The sequence below is a fragment of the Callionymus lyra genome, chromosome 12 (assembly GCF_982586985.1).
Source record: "Callionymus lyra chromosome 12, fCalLyr1.hap1.1, whole genome shotgun sequence".
Classification (NCBI taxonomy): domain Eukaryota; kingdom Metazoa; phylum Chordata; class Actinopteri; order Syngnathiformes; family Callionymidae; genus Callionymus; species Callionymus lyra.
Window position 1 is genome coordinate 13,686,052 of NC_141829.1, and position 20,834 is coordinate 13,706,885.

Genomic DNA, 20,834 nt, shown 5'->3' on the forward strand with positions numbered 1-20,834 from the left:
AAATGAGAAAGTGAAGATAATAAAGGAAAGTGAAGTTAATAAACATCAGAAAGTGAAGTAAATAAAGAAAAGTAAAGTTAATAAACATCAGAAAGTGAAGTAGATAAAAATGAGAAAGTGAAGATAATAAAGGAAAGTGAAGTTAATAAACATCAAAAAGTGAAGTAAATAAAGGAAAGTAAAGTTAATAAACATCAGAAAGTGAAGGAAATAAAAATGAGAAAGTGAAGATAATAAAGGAAAGTGAAGATAATAAACATGAGAAAGTGAAGTTAATAAACATGAGAAAGTGAAGTTAATAAACATGAGAAAGTGAAGTTAATAAACATGAGAAAGTGAAGTTAATAAACATCATAAAGTGAAGTTAATAAAGGAAAGTGAAGTTAATAAACATGAGAAAGTGAAGTTAATAAACATCATAAAGTGAAGTTAATAAACATCATAAAGTATAAAGTGAAGTTAATAAACATCATAAAGTGAAGTTAATAAAGGAAAGTGAAGTGAATAAACAGCATAAAGTGAAGTGAATAAACATCATAAAGTGAAGTTAATCAACATCTGAAAGTGAAGTGAATAAACATCATAAAGTGAAGTTAATAAACATCATAAAGTGAAGTTAATAAAGGAAAGTGAAGTGAATAAACATCATAAAGTGAAGTTAATAAAGGAAAGTGAAGTGAATAAACAGCATAAAGTGAAGTGAATAAACATCATAAAGTGAAGTTAATCAACATCTGAAAGTGAAGTGAATAAACATCATAAAGTGAAGTTAATAAACATCATAAAGTGAAGTTAATAAAGGAAAGTGAAGTGAATAAACATCATAAAGTGAAGTTAATAAACATCATAAAGTGAAGTGAATAGACATCATAAAGTGAAGTTAATAAACATCTTAAAGTAAAGTTAATAAAAATCATAAAGTGAAGTGAATAAACATCATAAAGTGAAGTGAATAAACATCATAAAGTGAAGTGAATAAACATCATAAAGTGAAGTTAATAAACATCTGAAAGTGAAGTGAATAAACCTCATAAAGTGAAGTGAATAAACATTATAAAGTAAAGTTAATAAACATCTGAAAGTGAAGTTAATAAACATCATAAAGTGAAGTGAATAAACATCATAAAGTGAAGTGAATATACATCATAAAGTGAAGTTAATAAACATCATAAAGTAAAGTTAATAAAAATCATAAAGTGAAGTTAATAAACATCATAAAGTGAAGTGAGTAAACATCATAAAATGAAGTGAATAAACATCATAAAGTGAAGTGAATAAACATCAGGAGAAAGCAGGATCTTCAGCTCCACAACAGACTGTGCAGGAATCATTGCTGTCAGTGCAAGTTTGCTCAGCTAACAATGAATGACAAGATCATTAGGCGCCAGCAGCTGTTGTGGATCCCGCGGAGAGCCTGAGACTGAGGCGGAGACTGAGGCAGGCTGTGGACCCTCAACTCTGTCCAGACCCTCACGAGCAGCTTCATTAGCGCGAGCCGGTCCACTGTGAGTCTGCGCACTGAGACCATGAAACACTGTGTTTGGCACGAGCTCAGCCTCCACAAGACTTAATTAGCGAGGATTGTTCTGCTGCTATTTACAGAAGCAGCTTCTTTTTAAAAGAGCATTATTTTTAATCACTATGTTGTTCTTTGTATCTCCAGGCTCGTCTTACATCACAGATTGTTACCTGGTGTTTGTCAATAATCACAGACATATGGCGTTTACTTTTCAAATGACATTCAAAGTTGGACACGTTTCGGGGGGGGGGGTGTTTAATGGTGACCCCGCCCGGCAGGAAGTGAAATCATCGACTCTCTCTTCTTCTTCTTCTGGTGCTATGGAAGTAGATCAGTGCCATTATTTTTAAATGTTGTATTTATTTACCATTTAATTATATTTAATTGGAATATTGAAAGGTTGAGGTTTTTTTTTATTAAATTGTTGAATTAAAATTCTCAAAGTATTGAATTAAAACATATATTTTTGAATTATTGAAATTAAAATAACCCCCAAAAAAGTGCATTCCTTTAGAAAATAATACATTTTATTTATGTATTTAAAAGCAAAAATTAAATTAAATTATTCAATACAAATAATACATTTAACCTTTCAATATAAAAAATGATTTAATTCCATTTTTTTAATTTAAAAAAAAGGTTCGATATTTGAAATGTTTAATTCAACCTTTCAATATATTCGTGGCACTGATTTAATTCCATACTCTATACACTGATGGTCAATACATCAACTAAAGATGAGTCCAGACATTGTTTTGTTCACGAGTGAGGGGACTCAAACCATATTTAGACACTTTAAAACTTCATTATTAGAATATATTCCTTGCAGTTAAGGAGGAAAATGTATTGATTATTGTAAGTTCATGTATTTCTGACATGAATAAATATATTATAAATATATGTATTTTGAAAAATAAATCATCCCTAAACAGAAGAATATTTTTATTTTTAAATTACAATGTTTGTTATTAATTAAATTCCGACAACATTTTTTTTCAACTTTTATTCTGGAACTTTGTCCATTTTCTTTTTGCTTTTTTTCTTGCTCTTATATTTTATGGACTTTTTGTAACCTTTACTAAAATACAACATTTTCTTCTAAGGAAATGTTTTTTAGGATACAATTATGAGAAATAGAATCATTATAGATTTTAAGTTTTTATCAATTCAATATGATTTTATTTTTTCTATTCTAATAATTTAACCCTTGTGTTATCTCGGGTATTTCAGTTTTAAATGTCAATTTTTGATATTACTTTTTGAATAATTCTAGCTATTTATGCTGTTTTTTTCTTCTTTTCTTGATCATATTATAATTAAAAATGCATCTGAAACACGAAACGACCATCAATTATTCTGTATTTTTTAGATTTTATTTACTTTTACTTTCTTTTAGCTTTTCTTCTCATTTTAAGCCATACAATATATATTTCAGGTTATCTTATATAAAATTCCCCTCAATTTTGTAATTTATATTTAAAATAATAATAATTATATATAGTATTATTTTAAATATATGATATCATTTAATATGAAACAGTGTTTTTATTACAGCTTTTGAATCATTTTTTCAAATTATATTTTATTGGTAATTAATTAATTGGGAGTTTAATTAAATGCTTACTTTCAATACTGATATTTATACACTGTATATGATTGACATTTGGGGTTTATCAGTCTTTAAATAATGAGTTCCAGCTGTTTATCCTTCTTTTCTTGATCATACTACGATGAAAAGTGCTTCTTAAATACAGAGCAACGATGGATTATTTGAAAAGTGAGTGAACGTCGGACTCAAAAAGCAGGAAGAGCGAAAAGTCAGTGTGAATATGTGAAAACTGGAGTAAATATCTTTATTTATCAACAATTGTCACTCGCAGCTGTCAGACCATAAGTGTGAGATTAGAAAAATAGAGCGGGGGGGTTGGAGGGGGGCAGTGGTTGTACCATCAACTCTTTACATTAAATAAACTGATTCAAGTGTCAATGCAGTGTTGAGTGTGAAGCGCCACACCAGTCATATATCCGCCTCACTCTTCGGAGAGAAGTGCGAGTACAGGTGGCTGTTCATGCACTCCTGAGGCACCACGGCGTGACAGAACGCACACTTGTCCGGGCTGCTCACGCTCTGCAGCGGCGACGAAGACGACGAGGACGGCGGCGACGACTCCGTCTCCACGTCAGCGCCGTGACAGGGTTTGGGACTCCAGAGCGGCTGCAGGGGGAAAACAAAAGATGTTCATCTGGAGATGAGCTAGAATGGAATCATGCACGTGTGGTCATTTTGTTGCACTCTTTTAACATGTGTATCTTCTTCCTTACTTAAGTTAATTTAAGATTCTTAATGTAGAGTCTCTGTCAGCATCTTTAAGTGATGGACAGGTGACCTGCTACAGGTGATTGTCCCGCGTCTTGCCCCAGGTAGCTGGGATATATTTCGGCCTCTATACCATCAATTTACATGCTGGTGTTACATTATGTGTTGGCAACGATGGATAAAAGATTAATACTATACTAATACTACTAATAAGATTGCTTTAGACCAGACCTGGGAAATATTAGTATTTTTTTGTCATTTATTTACCATTTTATCTGTTAATTATTTAGTAGTAATATTTTTTTTTTTTTCATCCAAAAATTAAATCGAAAATCCATCACAAAATAATAATTTTCCTATTTTTTGGTCTTAACTATTTGACCCAGATATGACATACTCAACAAAATATAAAATCATTCAATATTGATTCATTCAAATAGTATGGGTGTTCGAAATAATACAACGTATATTATATAGATATATTGATATGCGACAGCACTTTCAATTTTGTCAAATGTTTTTAATTTAATGTTTTTAATATTAATTGTATGGTTTATAGTTCAATAAAGTGTGTAAAAAAAAAAAAAAAATCATAATTTAAATTAAAATATAATCCTTCGGTCATTTTTATGTTGAAATTAAACTTCTCGGCCACTAGGTGGCAGCAGTCATTACGTCCTCCACAGTTGAGCAATACAATCCTGCAAGATTTGATGATGACTGAGGATGAGAGGATACAGTCGACTCCAGCAGCTTTTAAAGCTGATGTTTGGACATATTTTGGTTTCAAAACAAAAGCAGTTACGACTTCGTCAAGAGTCATGTGGTCTGTAAATTCTGCAACACCAGAGTCAAGTACTGGACAATACTACAAATATATCCTTGTTCCTACAGTAACACAATATATCATGTCGTCAACCCTGTATCGTGATATGAATCGAGTCACTAGATTCTTGTCAATACACGCCTCACATTAAATAGAGATTATTCAAATAAGAAGTATATAGAATGAACTAATATATAAATAAAATAAAATCACTATAATGTCATTATTTGTCGCATTTATTTAAAACAATACTTTTAGGGGGGTAATTTAAAGTCTTCTTCTTAAGGATATTTAACCATCAACCTTCGCACTAGTCTCTAATAATGGAGCTTATGTGTATAACATAAATAGTTTACGTTAAACTATACGTTAAAATACTGCAAAATGAAGTAAACATCATGTAACCACCTCTCCTACGATATGAAATCTATTACACAATTACACCAATAAAATCCTCAAAATAGATTCACTATTTTGCAAATCGTCAAGTCAGGTAACATCCTTTTTATCCATATTTATCATCCAACAATCTCAAATTAGCGACGCGTGGAGCCGTGTCAGCAGATTCTGACAGTGTCGCCGCTTCCATCTGGTTCACACGTTCTCAAATATGCCAAATTGAAGCGAAGCCTCCTTCGTTTAGCACAAACAACAGCAGTCGCTGCAGCGGTGTCGCCTCAGAGGCCAGCAGTGAGTCCTCGTGACGGAGGGAAGCTCCGGCTCACACCTGACGCAAGAGTACAAACATCTCTCTTAAGTTTGAGATGCGAGGGCGAACCAACCCGCTGTGTTTATTGTCATTTGCCTCATGGTGCCGCGGAGCAGCGTCACTGATGGATGTTGAGCACTTGAACGCACCACGAGGAAGTTACGTGTGAAAAATGTCTATTAAAAAGCAGAATTTAATACTTTTGTTCAGATCCTGTTCCTGTCCTGATCAGAACCATCAAAATATGTGACTTTAAACCAAATAAATGTTTATTATTTTCATGTAAAATTGCACAAATTAGTCGAATCGCCGTCACTAATCAAATTATTTACATCTTATTTGTGTGTTTTGATTTTCCTTAATTCTTTTACAAATATACTTTTGTAGTCCCTGCCTTGCTCAAGGGTTAATGTAGATACATTTACACAATAAAATAGCTATATTTTCAACTGCAATATGAACTGAAATGAGGAAAAAAGTAAACAAAAAGATCAAAATAATATGAAAATGTTCCAGAATAAAAATGTAAAAAATAAAAGGTAGTCGCGGGTTCATTTAAAACAAACATTGTAACTTAGAAAATAATATTTTTCTTCGGTTTAGGGATGATTTTTTTCTCCAAAAAATATATATTTATAATATATTTATTCATGTCAGAAATACAAAATTTACAATGATCAACACATACTCCTTAACTGTGAGGAGTATATTCTAATAATGAAGTTTTTAAGTGTACAACTATGGTTAGATCAGAAAAATCTAAATATGTGACTTCAAACCAAATACATGTTGATTATTTTCATGTAAAATTGCACAAATTTACCGTAAAATGTCACTAGTCAAATTATTTACGTCTTTTTTGTGTGTTTTGATTTTCCCAAATTCTTTAAAAAACAGATTTTTGTAGTCCCTGCCTTTCTAAAGGGTTAATAAAGATAAATTTACACATAAAATATATACATTTACAACTGCAATATGAACTGAAATAAGGGGAAAAAAAAGCCAACAAAAAGTCCCTAAAATATAAGAGCAAGAAAAAGTTCCAGAATTATTTTCATTTAAAACAAACATTGTAACTTAGAAAATTATATTTTTCTTCTGTTAAGGGATGATTTCTTTAAAAAATATATATATTTATAAAATATTTATTCATGTCAGAAATACACAACTTACAATATACAATACATTTTCCTCCTTAACTGCGAGGAGTATATCCTAATAATGAAGTTTTGTGTATAAATATGGTTAGAGTCCCCTCACTCGTGAACAAAAAAATGTCTGGACTCATCTTAAGTTGATGTATTGACCATCAGTGTATAGAGTATAGGAAGTAAATTAGTGCCACGAATATATTGAATGGTTGAATCAAACATTTCACATGTTAAAACTTTTTTAATAATTCAAATTGGTTCCTGTTCTGATCAGAAAAATCAAAATATGTGATTTTTAAACTAAATAATTGTTGATTATTTTCATGTAAAATTGCACAAATTTACCGTAAAACGTCACTAGTCAAATTATTTACGTCTTTTTTGTGTGTTTTGATTTCCCCAAATTCTTTTAAAAATTGTTTTTTGTAGTCCCTGCCTTGCTCAAGGGTTAATAAAGATACATTTACACATAAAATAGATATATTTACAACTGCAATATGAACTGAAATGAGGAAAAAAAGCCAACAAAAAGTCCCTAAAATATAAGAGCGAAGAACGAAATCAAAATAATATGAAAATTTTCCAGAATAAAAATGTAAAAAATAAAAGGTAGTCGGAAGTTCATTTAAAACAAACATTGTAACTTATATAATAATCTTTTTCTTATGTTCAAATCAGTGCCACAAATATATTGAATGGTTGAATTAATCATTTCACATGTTAAAACAATTTTTTTGGAATAATTAAATTTGGTTCTTGGTCTGAAATATATGATTTTTAAACTAAATAAATGTTGATTATTTTCATGTAAAACCACACAAATTTACTGTGAAACGTCAATAATCTACATTTTTTTAGCACTTTTATTGTTGTAAAAAAAATAGATTTTTGTCGTTCCTGCCTTGCTCAAGGGTTACTAGATTCATTTTTTTCTTCCACTTATGAGGTCACAGGTCCATACTTTCGATCATTTAGCCATGTTTTTAAATTCATCTAATAACCTTAATATAGTAAAGAAAGTCGATTTTTTTGTTGCCTCCGGTTAACATTACATATCTTTTTGGGAAGCGCCGCCGCGGTCGCACTCCTGGAGTAAGAGACCAATCACAAGCCGATAATTTGCTACTCGTTTCCATCAGACGTGTGTGTGATTCTCACCTGCTGGGGTCCTCTCACACTCTCCTGGGAGAGCGAGGGCGACGTGGAGTAGGAGGGGAATGCGGGGAAGACAAAAGGCACCGCCAGTTCCACGGGCTCCTCCTCCTCCTCCTCCATCTCGCCCTCCACCGTCCCCGCGGCGGCGGCGTCGAGCGCCCGAGGCATCCTCGCCGTCACGCTCAGGCCCATGTTGCGCTCCGGGGCGCTGTTCAGGAAGTCGTACTCGCTGTCCTCGTCCGGCGGGAATTTGACGCTGAGTTTTGTGAGGGACTCCACCAGGTCCCGGTGGTCGGGTGGGCTGGCGCCGCGGGACGCCAGGGACGTGGGCGGGAGAGGCACGTCCGCCGCCGCCGCCGCCACCGCCGCCGACCTCAGCGCCGCCGCGAATGGCGTCTCGGGCTCGGCGGTGCGGTCCGTGCACTGGATGGGCATCGAGAAGCGCTGATCTGTCGGGAAACAAGAAGTGATGGGGAGATAAATAAAAGCTCAGATATTTTTGCAGGACAACCTTGATATAATGTATAGAAATGTAATATAAAAATATAAAAATAAAGTATAAAAATTCATGCTAATATTTTGTACATATTTAAAGCATTTTACACATTAACTAAATATATTTAGTTCATGTCTCACAGCAACACCTACTTTTATGCTGAAATGAACACAAAAAAACGTATATAAAAATGAAATTATAAATGTTTTTATTATTTTTAAATGATGAATAAATTTGTCAAACTTCTCTAAAAATAAATAGTTTTGATTCTAATTGATTTTTATTACTAATTCATTTTGGGTTTTTTATCAATTCATCTTTACATTAGAGAATAAAAATGAAAAGATCTTTCAAAAAATCGAAACTATTAACCCAGTTATGACCTTTTCAATATTAAAAATAAGTAAAACTCGATTTGTTTAAGAAAAAATTGTATTTATTATCTATTTACAATGTTTTTTATACAAAATAAAATTTAAAAGTGTGTTAATACGAGGGCTGGATATCGATGTAAAATTTTTCTGAACCTTACTTTTTCCAAAAAACAGTTTTGTACGATCAAATATAACTACATACTAAGAAAATTACATAAAGACAAAATCTTGAGTTTCACTCTCCATATATTTTGCTTCTTTCACTGATTTTTTCCCCAGACAATCAAATTCCTAAACCACATCCACCTCTAAAAGCACATGTTTTGAACAAAGCTCAACGTTACCGTTGGAGGTTTCATTTCTCCCGTGGAATTTCTTCAAGAGATCTTTTTGCCGTCGAGACAGAAACTGAATCTGCGGGAATTTCCCTTGAATGGCTTCGAAAGCCTCCAGCGTGTCCTGACTGACGCACGACGAGGAGATGTTAAACAAACATGCATTTTTAGACGCTTTACTTGATGATCACGCAGAGAAACCTACTATTTAATGTTGCTGTTGACTGTCGGCGCGGCAGGAGCAACTGGAATTGCCGCCTGGAGGAATCAGAGAATACATTTGAGTCATTCGTTCGTGGCTACAAATATTTTTTGCTTAATGAAAAAGGGTGAAAATAAACTATTAAATAATCTACCTTTTAAAAATAATTTGTATTTTTGATAATGTGAGGATTATTTAGGACGGTTTTAAGCAGAGGAAACGTCAATGCTTGTACATATGTCGTCCAGCAGAGGTCGCTGCTCCACAACTTTTGTTACAGATGTTGCGTGACTGTAAAAAACATAATTTAACGCTCATATCAATAATGATCGACAAACATTAAAAACTGGTTCCAGATTAAAATCAACTAATTAACAAGTTGTTTTTATAACTTGATACAACCAACTGTTTGAATTTTTTTTAAATATTGAAGCGAGTTTTTTATTGTTTTGTACTAATATTTATTGTTGTTGTGTATTTATCATTATTTTCTTCATTATTTAAATGTTTTTAAACGCTTTCATTTTTGTTTTATTAATCCTGGGTCAAGAACCAGTTTAGTCCGGATCATGATCATCATTTCATTCAATGCATTTTGTTTCATTTTTTATAAATTAGTGTTTTTATAAAACTTCTTTGAAATGTATCTTATTTAACTTTAATGCGTTTTATTCTATACATTTTTTCATTCGTATTAACTCATGCTTTTATTCTGTAATATCACTAAACTGTTTTTTCCAGGTTTTCTGATTCTAATTAATTTCTTTTTCTATAATTATTGTATTTTAATATTGTTTTCGTTAATATTTTTTAATGTTTAATTTATTTACTAATATAATTTGTGTATATTTGTCAAGGGATTAAAATGTAAAAAATTTGGAAAAAATAAAGGAATATTAATCAAACATTTGCGAAAATAAATCATTTTCTTTTCTAGTGTTTTTCTATCATTTTGGGGAAAGTAGTTGAAAAAAAAAGTGTATTTTATGCAACATTTTAGGAAAATATGAATATATTAATTAAAATTACTGCAAATATTGAACATTATAATTTTAACCTGTGAAATAAAAAAGCATGCCTTGTTAAATATACATTAAAAATTTAATATTTCAACAAAACAAAACCATTACTACATTAATAATAATTGTTAATTTGAATTCTTGTCCAAATTAAAACGGATTAAAACCAAAACTACAAGAATATTCTGTCAGTATATTGATGAAGGAACGACTGAATTTGGAGCCGCAAAAGTTTTAATCAATCATTGTATTTGTGTGACTAGTCATTAATAAAAAGTTCAGAAGTCAACTCCTCCAAACAACCTTCAAGCAGCAACAAAGTCGTACCAGATACTGTGACTTCTTGAAGGCGACGGCTGCATCGGCCAGATGGTTGCAGGGCATCTCGTCTTGGGAAACGGTAATAAATAATGATTTCATTTAGAAAAAGCTTGTGGATTCAGTGGAACTCGTGTCTCTGTCGCTCACCTGATGGTTTCTTCGCTGCCAACAACTGAGCCTCAAGAACACAGATCAGCTGCTGCTGGTCCTCAATCTGCTTTTGAAGTTTCTGAGTGTATCGTTCGTAATACTCGGTCTGGAGGACGGAAACAAACCCAGCCTTTAAAATCTAGTTTTCTTCTTAAACATTCTTATTGGACCTGGTTACCATTTGCTGCAGCTCCTTCTTGGCGTTATCCTTCTCGATGGAGACCTGACGATACGCCTCGAAAGCTTTGTTGAGTTGGTCTCCGATGTTCCTCTCCATACCGTCGGGTCCGCGGTCATCACTGACGGAGAAGACATGAGCCCTGCAGCCAAGGTTTGGATTAAAAACACTAATATATTTTGTCTTATTTGTTATCTGATGGTTTTCTAGATCATCCCTTGAGTTATCTCAGGGGTCAAGGTGACCCGAAGGCCCGAAAACAAATGTGTTTGTGGTATCCCTTGTGTTATCTCTGGGTTAAAGTGACTGAGAGGCCCGAAAACAAATGTGTTTGTGGTATACCTTGTGTTATCTCAGGTTCAAGGTGACCCGAAGGCCCGAAAACAAAAGTGTTTGTGGTATCCCTTGTGTTGCTTCCAGGCCAAGATGAATAACCACCACCACAGCAAATGTATCTTGCCTTAAATCATAAATATCAAAATTCACTCACTTGCTAATATATATGTTCTTATTTTATTTTATTTTTATTTATTATTTATGAAAAGTTGCTGTATTGCTGTGGCTAGTTGGAAAAAAAACAAAACAATTTCAATAAAAAAAATCAATAAAAGTTCTACCCAACCTAACCTAACCTATAATTTTAACAGATTTAACCATTTGTTTCCATTAAATTAAAATTTAAAAATCTTCTTTTCCTCATTTTGTTATTCCAGTTTTGTTCATTTACAATAGAGTAGTTGTATTCATCGTAAGTAAAACTAAAATCATATTTCATTATTTCATTAATAACTATTTGTGTAGTAAACCGGTTTTTATTTCTTGTATGCTATTTTATAATGATATTTAATGTAACATTTCTAATGTTTTATGACACAAAAATACCAAAAAGTGTTTTTCAAACACGTTTATTTTTCTTTTAAGCCTAATTTAATCAAAATATTCGGTACATATTAGCCATAATGTACAATACATTCATTGTATTATTAATTTCCTAACATTTGGTTTGTTCCCGCCTGTTAACTTGTCTAGACATCCACGAAGAGCAGGTGATTTATGAAGGTACGTGACTTTATTCCTCAAGAAAGATTACAATCATTACTAGTGAATCACTTTTGATCAGTAGAGAACCAAGTGGACACACCTAGTATTTCGAGGCTAAATATGACGAACCACAGTTCAAGTACAGCCGTTTATACTGTAGCTAAACTTTTGGCTACAACATTTTTCATGGGTTTTGATTATTAATACCAACAAGAGAGTCTAACGGTGTTAAACTACAGGATAACAACTTCATCTTCTACCTCCTGGTTTACAACTCTTTTTTAAAAAAGACTCGTTTGACGGAAGGATGTGAAAGTTGATTCTTTTTAACTTATCGATGGATTTCTGTCGCGTAAAAAGTTTGATTCTTAAAGATATCCGACTACTGATCATCTCCTTGATGCATCAAATCTCGCTTCATTTTTCACTTCTTTTTTTTTAATTGTTTTACAGCAGTATTTTGAATACTCAGGTACTCTTACTTTGTTTGTTTTTATGTCACATGTTCTCAAATATCACTTACTTTTCCGATGAGCAACACCTGGTGATTCTCTCTCACACAAGCAAAATACTAACAACAATATTCACTCACAAAGAGGCTTACACAATCGTCTTCTAATATATATATATATATATAATTCATATATTTTGACTCACAAGTTTACTATTCTGTCCCTCAGAACCAAAAAGAAAACTGGACATGTTGCTCACCTACACTGATGTTTCTCTGCTACACATTTAGACACAATGATTGTCTTTCTCACACAAACGTTTACAGCCCTTCCTCACACACACACACACACACAATGATTAACTTTCTCACACCATGAAACACTGATGTCAATTGTGTTTCACTCCATATTTGATCTTGACAGGGAATAGCCAACTTCCTATTTTTGTGGCCAAAGTTCTGAATGTAATTGTCAGTAAATGTATATTCTGTCTCTTCCGGTGTGACGAGATAAAAGAACACTGTGTACCAAGATTTTCCGACAGGTTTCCATCCACCCCGTCTGTCAATGAGTGAATCAGAATCAAGAGTCGGATCATCGAGGATGTATCGTTCCAAAAAAAAAAAGAAAAAAAGTATTGATTTTCTCCGGCACTGTTCTAGTTTCTCAGTCAGGTCATGCCAGACGCTTCATTCCACACCCACACACAACACACACACAACACACACACACAGAGTTTTCTGCTTCTTGCAACACACAGCTTCAAAGCTTGTGTTTTCCTATATTGCAAACAAGCCAACAACCCTAAAATGGGCGAAATAAATGTTTCTAAAACTGGAAAAGCCCTTTGTTTTAACCTAACAAAAAGCTTGACACTGCAATAAATCATGATATTTTAATATACTTTCATATTTTGCTATGAAATAACAAATATAAATGTATTCTTTCAAGTTCACTTGAAAAACAATGTCTAAAAAAAAACGTTGGCGTGTTTGAATTGATGAAAAATCTACTTATAACGTAGTTGGGTTTCACTGTGAAATATTCATAAAAGAAAAAACTGTTTTCTTTTGTACATTTTCAGGTACTTTCTATTTTTGTCTATACTTTGTAATAACTAGAATATTACATTGTATTTTCTTTTAATAATCTTTATAAGGGAATTTATTGTTGTTGTTAGACATAAAACATTGGACCTAATGGAACCAGAGCAACAAGTCTACATTTTAATGCATTTAAGTGAAGAGTATTTGTATTATTTTCAAATATTATTATTTACATTGTTGTTTTAAACATACTATGATAGCAGAGAATCTCAAGTACCTCTTTTTTTATTTGAAATTGTAAGTAAGTAAGTAATAAGTATTACTGTTTTTGTCTTCTATTATTCATCGTGTCTTTATTATTCATCTTTATTTTTATTGTTTTCTTTTTGCTGCTTCTGCAATTTAAATGGAAATAATGTTTCTCATCACTTGAAACCTGAGGTGTTTGACATCATTATCAATTATTTTGTATTTCCATTTTAGCTCCTCTGCCAGATATTTAATATGTCGATGCAATATATCATTCAAAACTATATTACGACTAATAATAACAATAATAATTATTTATTTTATAGAACTTCTCATACTCGAGTTCAGCCGCTTCCGCTCTCAAACAAATGGCGGAAAATGGAAAAATAGTTAAGTTAAATAAAGTGGCCTCCAGGGATCAAGTCAAATATTAGCACATTTTTGACATGCATTTCTAAAACATCTGTACAAATATTTAAATATTCTGTGGGAATTTTATTTTAAAAGCTTTTTTTTTATATTGAACAAATCACTAAACAACAAATAGTATTTCCCTTCTTTATGTTTCCTATGATCACATGCCATTGATATTTTTGGAAATACAAATTGTTTAACACATTCTATTTATTCTTTAGCATTATTTATTATTATATATTTTAATATATTGATCCCTTTACTTTAAAATTAGATTTGCATGTTTTTGTTGTAGCAAAGTTGCACTCAGTATCGATTTAAAGTGTATTTTTGTGAAGCAAACATTAGTTAAAGTGTAGTTAACAAGTTACCTCACAGGCACGACGGTAGTGACGTCACCGCGACAATACGTTACCAAGTGACGCTAAAGAAACGAACTTCACGCATCGTTGAACCAAAACAAAGTGAAGCTTCACCGGGAATAGTTGTGTTTTTAAAAAATAAATAAATAAAAGTCACCAGTCGAGCGAGGTGATGATGGCGAGCTCCCGGGGATTCGAACCATCAACTTCCTTACCTTCATTCGTCAAACCGTCGTCCCTTCAGAAGAAGTTTGTGTCGAAACCTCGGCGTCTCGCCTCGTTCCGCTGCGACAAGGCGTTAAAGAAGAGTTTTTTTTTCCGAGGATATGGCGGCGAGTGTTGTTTAATGGCCTACTTTAGAGGAGTTGGGAACTTCCCTCGGGGAATCCCCGCGCTGCAGACACTTCCGCCTTCGGCCGCGCTCGGCCAATCAGCGCGCAGCATCGCAGCCTGCACGAGGGCTCTCTTCACCGCCGAGGCTGCGACCGACAGCAGTGTCAGTGACTCGATACACTCTTTAAAGACGATTAAAACGTGAAATGTTGCCCATAGTTATGAAATACTAGTTACTTTTATTTACTTTGTTCGTCTTTTTTTTTGTTTATATTTTGTCTAGTTTTGACTAGTTTTAGTTGTTTTTTTTTAAATTGATTTTGTTAGTTATTTATTTTTATTTATTTTCTTGAATGTCTTAATAATGTCCTTCAACCGTATTCATGTTTTTTTCAACCCTATTTATGTTTTTTCAACCGTATTCATGTTTTTTTTCAGCCCTATTTGTGTTTTTTCAACTGTATTTATGTTTTCTCAACTGTATTCATGTTTTTTCTTAACCGAATTCATGTTTTTTTTTTAACCGTATTCATGTTTTTTTTTTCAACTGTATTTATTTTTATTTTTTTTAACAGAATTCATTGTTTTTTTATCGTATTCATGTTTTTTCAACCGTATTCATGTTTTTTTTCAACCATATTCATGTTTTTTTCAACCATATTCATGTTTTTTACAAACATATTCATATTTTTTCAACCGTATTCATGTTTTTTCAACCGTATTCATGTTTTTTCAACCGTATTCATGTTTTTTACAAACATATTCATATTTTTTCAACCGTATTCATGTTTTTTCAACCGTATTTATGTTTTTTCAACCGTATTCATGTTTTTACAACCGTATTCATGTTTTTTTCAACCGTATTCATGTTTTTTTCAACCGTATTCATGTTTTTTTTAACCAAATTCATGTTTTGTTTTTTACCGTATTCATGTTTTTTCAACCGTATTCATGTTTTTTCAACCGTATTCATGTTTTTTCAACCGTATTCATGTTTTTCAACCGTATTCATGTTTTTACAACCGTATTCATGTTTTTTCAACCGTATTTATGTTTTTTCAACCGTATTCATGTTTTTACAACCGTATTCATGTTGTTTTTTTACAGTAGTCATGTTTTATTTTCAACCGTATTCATGTTTTGTTTTTTACCGTATTCATGTTTTATCAACCGTATTCATGTTTTTTTCAACCGTATTCATGTTTTTTCAACCGTATTCATGTTTTTTCAACCGTATTCATGTTTTTTTTTCCAACCGTATTCATGTTTTTTTCAACCGTATTCATGTTTTTACAACCGTATTTATGTTTTTCTTTCAACCGTATTCATGTTTTTTCAACCGTATTGATGTTTTTTCAACCGTATTCATGTTTTTTCAACCGTATTCATGTATTTTTCAACCGTATTTATGTTTTTACAACCGTATTCATGTTTTTTCAACCGTATTCATGTTTTTCCAACCGTATTTATTGGGTTTTTTTCAACCGTATTCATGTTTTTCGAACCGTATTTATTGTTTTTTCAACCGTATTTATTGTTTTTTCAACCGTATTTATGTTTTTTCAACCGTATTCATGTATTTTTCAACCGTATTCATGTTTTTTTTTTACCGTATTCATGTTTTTTTTTCAACCGTATTCATGTTTTTTCAACCGTATTTATGCTTTTTTTTTCAAACGTATTCATGTTTTTTTTTAACAGAATACATGTTTTTTTCAACCGTATTCATGTTTTTATTCCAATCGTATTCATGTTTTTTTTAACCGTATTCATGTTTTTTTTTCAACCCTATTCATGTTTTTTTTAACCGTATTCATGTTTTTTTTCAACCGAATTACTGTTTTTTTTTAACCGAATTCATGTTTTTTTTTAACCGTATTCATGTTTTTTTTCAACCGAATTACTGTTTTTTTTTAACCGTATTCATGTTTTTTTTTTCAACCGTATTCCTGTTTTTTTTAACCGAATTCATGTTTTTTTTTAACCAAATTCATGTTTTTTTTTCAACCGTATTCATGGTTTTTTTTTAACCAAATACATGTTTTTTTTAACCGTATTCATGTTTTTTCAACCGTATTCATGTTTTTCTTTCAACCGTTTTCATGTTTTTTTCAACTGTATTCATGTTTTCAACCGTATTTATGTTTTTACAACCGCATGTTTTTTTTCCAACCATATTCATGTTTTTTTCAACCGTATTCATGTTTTTTCAACCTTATTCATGTTTTTTCAACCATATTCATGTTTTTTTCAACCGTATTCATGTTTTTTCAACCGTATTCATGTTTTTTCAACCGTATTCATGTTTTTTCAACCGTATTCATGTTTTTTCAACCTTATTCATGTTTTTTCAACCATATTCATGTTTTTTTCAACCGTATTCATGTTTTTTCAACCTTATTCATGTTTTTTCAACCATATTCATGTTTTTTTCAACTGTATTCATGTTTTTTCAACCATATTCATGTTTTTTTCAACCGTATTCATGTTTTTTCAAACGTATTCATGTTTTTTCAACCGTATTCATGTTTGAATCGTGGGTCAGAGAGGACCACAATTTCATTTATGCTGTATGTCTCGATACATTCATATTTGACAATAAAAATAACTAAACTTGAACTTTATACCAATATATTGATGTTTTTTAGATAGTTTTAATTTTTTTACATTTTTTTTTAGGGTTTCCTTTGCTGATACAAGCGCCACAAGTAGGATGGATGTGGAGGGGGTTCACCTGGAGAGCCAGGAAGTCTGCAGCAAAACTTTTACTCAACTCCTTTTGTAGTTTCCAAGCAAATTAATTACTCTTTATAGTACTCTTTACCGGTACAGCTTCTGAGGAAGTGAAACCTGGAGTCAAGTTCTTAGATGACAATTCAACTAAACTAACTAAAGATACTAAAGGACTTTGGTGTGATTTTAATAATGCAAATAATAGTAATAATAGTAATAATATTAACGATAATAACTATGTATGACAAGAAAAAAAAGTATTTTTTCACATTGCAAAATAACAAGGATATAACAAATTTCAGTGACATAGAATTCTGAAAGAATGGCAGAAATAAGTAATAACTGTTTTAATCTATGCTGGTTTAAAAATGTCTAATAATAGTTTAATTACAGTTTAAATATGTGTAATTGTACGTTGAAGATTTTCGGATCATGGATTGTAATTCAAAGCATATTTAGTATATATAAATTAATAATAATCTGTAAACTGGTGCAAATGATAAGACGTGAATATATGTTTTTTTTTAAGTTTAAGAGTTTAACTGTTCAACTTGGGTTACAATGTTAGTCAATACGCATTAGTCAGCCTCTATTTTTAAACTTCTTGAAAATTGTAATATTTTGCAATATCCTGAAGCAAGCTAGTGATGGAGTCATGCATTTATGGTATAGAACTTTAGTAATATGGCATAATGCAAACTATTAAACTATTAATGTATAGCTTAGCTTAGAAAACCGTTTCCAACCCCCAACATTATATACTTTGTTATAATTTAGCAAAGCATATTATAGGCTAGTGATTACATTTTAAATTTGCCAGGGGCCACATTTGATTTGTTTTTTACCGTACTCATGTTTTTTCAACCGTATTCATGTTTTTAAAACCGTATTTATGTTTTTTTCAACCGTATTCATGTTTTTTCAAACGTATTCATGTTTTTTTCAACCGTATTCATGTTTTTTCAACCGTATTCATGTTTTTTCAACCTTATTCATGTTTTTTCAACCATATTCATGTTTTTTTCAACCGTATTCATGTTTTTTCAACCATATTCATGTTTTTTTCAACCGTATTCATGTTTTTTCAACCGTATTCATGTTTTTTCAACCTTATTCATGTTTTTTCAACCATATTCATGTTTTTTTCAACCGTATTCATGTTTTTTCAACCTTATTCATGTTTTTTCAACCATATTCATGTTTTTTTCAACTGTATTCATGTTTTTTCAACCATATTCATGTTTTTTTCAACCGTATTCATGTTTTTTCAAACGTATTCATGTTTTTTCAACCGTATTCATGTTTGAATCGTGGGTCAGAGAGGACCACAATTTCATTTATGCTGTATGTCTCGATACATTCATATTTGACAATAAAAATAACTAAACTTGAACTTTATACCAATATATTGATGTTTTTTAGATAGTTTTAATTTTTTTACATTTTTTTTTAGGGTTTCCGTTGCTGATACAAGCGCCACAAGTAGGATGGATGTGGAGGGGGTTCACCTGGAGAGCCAGGTAGTCTGCAGCAAAACTTTTACTCAACTCCTTTTGTAGTTTCCAAGCAAATGAATTACTCTTTATAGTACTCTTTACCGGTACAGCTTCTGAGGAAGTGAAACCTGGAGTCAAGTTCTTAGATGACAATTCAACTAAACTAACTAAAGATACTAAAGGACTTTGGTGTGATTTTAATAATGCAAATAATAGTAATAATAGTAATAATATTAACGATAATAACTATCATATGACAAGAAAAAAAAGTATTTTTTCACATTGCAAAATAACAAGGATATAACAAATTTCAGTGACATAGAATTCTGAAAGAATGACAGAAATAAGTAATATCTGTTTTAATCTATGCTGGTTTAAAAATGTCTAATAATAGTTTAATTACAATTTAAATATGTGTAATTGTACGTTGAAGATTTTCGGATCATGGATTGTAATTCAAAGCATATTTAGTATATATAAATTAATAATAATCTGTAAACTGGTGCAAATGATAAGACGTGAATATATGTTTTTTTTTAAGTTTAAGAGTTTAACTGTTCAACTTGGGTTACAATGTTAGTCAATACGCATTAGTCAGCCTCTATTTTTAAACTTCTTGAAAATTGTAATATTTTGCAATATCCTGAAGCAAGCTAGTGATGGAGTCATGCATTTATGGTATAGAACTTTAGTAATATGGCATAATGCAAACTATTAAACTAAAGTATAGCTTAGCTTAGCCAACCCCCAACATTATATACTTTGTTATAATTTAGCAAAGCATATTATAGGCTAGCGATTACATTTTAAATTTGCCAGGGGCCACATTTGATACAGTAACTGTTGCGAGGGGCCATGAAACAAACAATAAAGGAATAAAACATCTAAATATATCCATGAATAGAAACACAAAATAAAAAATGACCAAAACAAATCCAAGAAACTCAAGAATAATGCAGTGAAATTATAATGTTAATGTATTTATGTAACTTTCTATCTGACATAAAAGCACTTACTTTATCTTTTTAATATTCATGTATATACTTTTGACAATAATTAAATACTCTCAAAAATGGAGAATAAAAGCTGTGAAACAAAAGCCTATGTAGTTATTTTTTGAGATAAACTGGTAGTAAATAATGCAAGTAAACAGAAAATAAAATGAGTTCCTACATGATCTGTCTGATAAAATATTCGTTGACCTCATGACCGCAGTTTGCAAATGTCCAGGCTAGCATTAGCATCAAAAAATGTAAGTTGCTACATTAAAATGTGGAATTTCTTAGCAAAAAATAATGATAAAACCTCAGACATTCCAGGACGTCCTACATCTAGTTATGTGGAGCATCTCAAGTAATGTGATGTCTGAGGCTATGAATCAAGCTCTGGGCTTCAGTCCATCACTATTAACTCAAGTTCACTTCAAGAATCTCTATCAGTGACCAGTAGATGGCAGCTCAGAGTAATTGTTCAAGAATTTGGACAACTTGTATTGTGAAAGAAAGCAAGCAAATACAATTTAATAGTTCAACGTTACAGTTGAGTCAAGATGTCAGAGACTCTAACGTGCAGAATAAGTCTTATCTCAGCAGAGGTTCCTTCAGTTTTACATGTTGTTTTATCTTTTATTAATTTTTATAGAAGGGCACAACGTAAGATAATCGTTTATGCTAAACTAATTTGAAACATTACATGAAAGAATATGGTCATCATTTTTCAAACCAGGATAGTTTAGGGAATTCATGCAGTTCCTGTTGTATTTAAAGAGAACTAATAGACCATGACCCGTGTGTGGTAAAATATTGTCCTTGATCTCCTTTGACTAACGGCCTGACTGACAACCTTCGAAAGTAAAATATTAATTAAAAAAAAAAAAAACTCTTATATTGGCTAGTTACCTAGTCAGCTATACAATGGGTCTTGGATGACTTAGCTCAACTACCCATCTACTCTGAG

At 31.7% G+C, this 20,834-nt stretch overlaps 1 protein-coding gene across 1 annotated transcript; it reads right to left on the reverse strand.

The window, feature by feature from the left end:
- Positions 1 to 3,362: 3,362 nt before the first annotated feature.
- On the reverse strand, positions 3,363 to 14,700 carry tank (TRAF family member-associated NFKB activator). Its single transcript, XM_087804478.1, has 8 exons — positions 14,532 to 14,700; positions 10,753 to 10,894; positions 10,572 to 10,680; positions 10,431 to 10,492; positions 9,088 to 9,140; positions 8,892 to 9,010; positions 7,681 to 8,126; positions 3,363 to 3,734 (listed from the first exon to the last, which is right to left on the reverse strand). The coding sequence occupies exons 2-8, from the start codon at positions 10,849 to 10,851 to the stop codon at positions 3,537 to 3,539; spliced, it is 1,086 nt and encodes a 361-aa protein (XP_087660604.1). The 5' UTR covers positions 10,852 to 10,894; positions 14,532 to 14,700; the 3' UTR covers positions 3,363 to 3,536.
- Positions 14,701 to 20,834: the final 6,134 nt, after the last annotated feature.

Bases quoted from the DNA above. Each gene is read 5' to 3' on its own strand.
- tank (XM_087804478.1), bottom strand. From the start codon at position 10,851: ATGGAGAGGAACATCGGAGACCAACTCAACAAAGCTTTCGAGGCGTAT. The intron at 9,141-10,430 runs GTACGACTTTGT...TGATTCCTCCAG, and splicing joins TCAAGAAGTCACAGTATCTG to GCGGCAATTCCAGTTGCTCC. The intron at 3,735-7,680 runs GTGAGAATCACA...TTCCCCCTGCAG, and splicing joins GTGTGAGAGGACCCCAGCAG to CCGCTCTGGAGTCCCAAACC.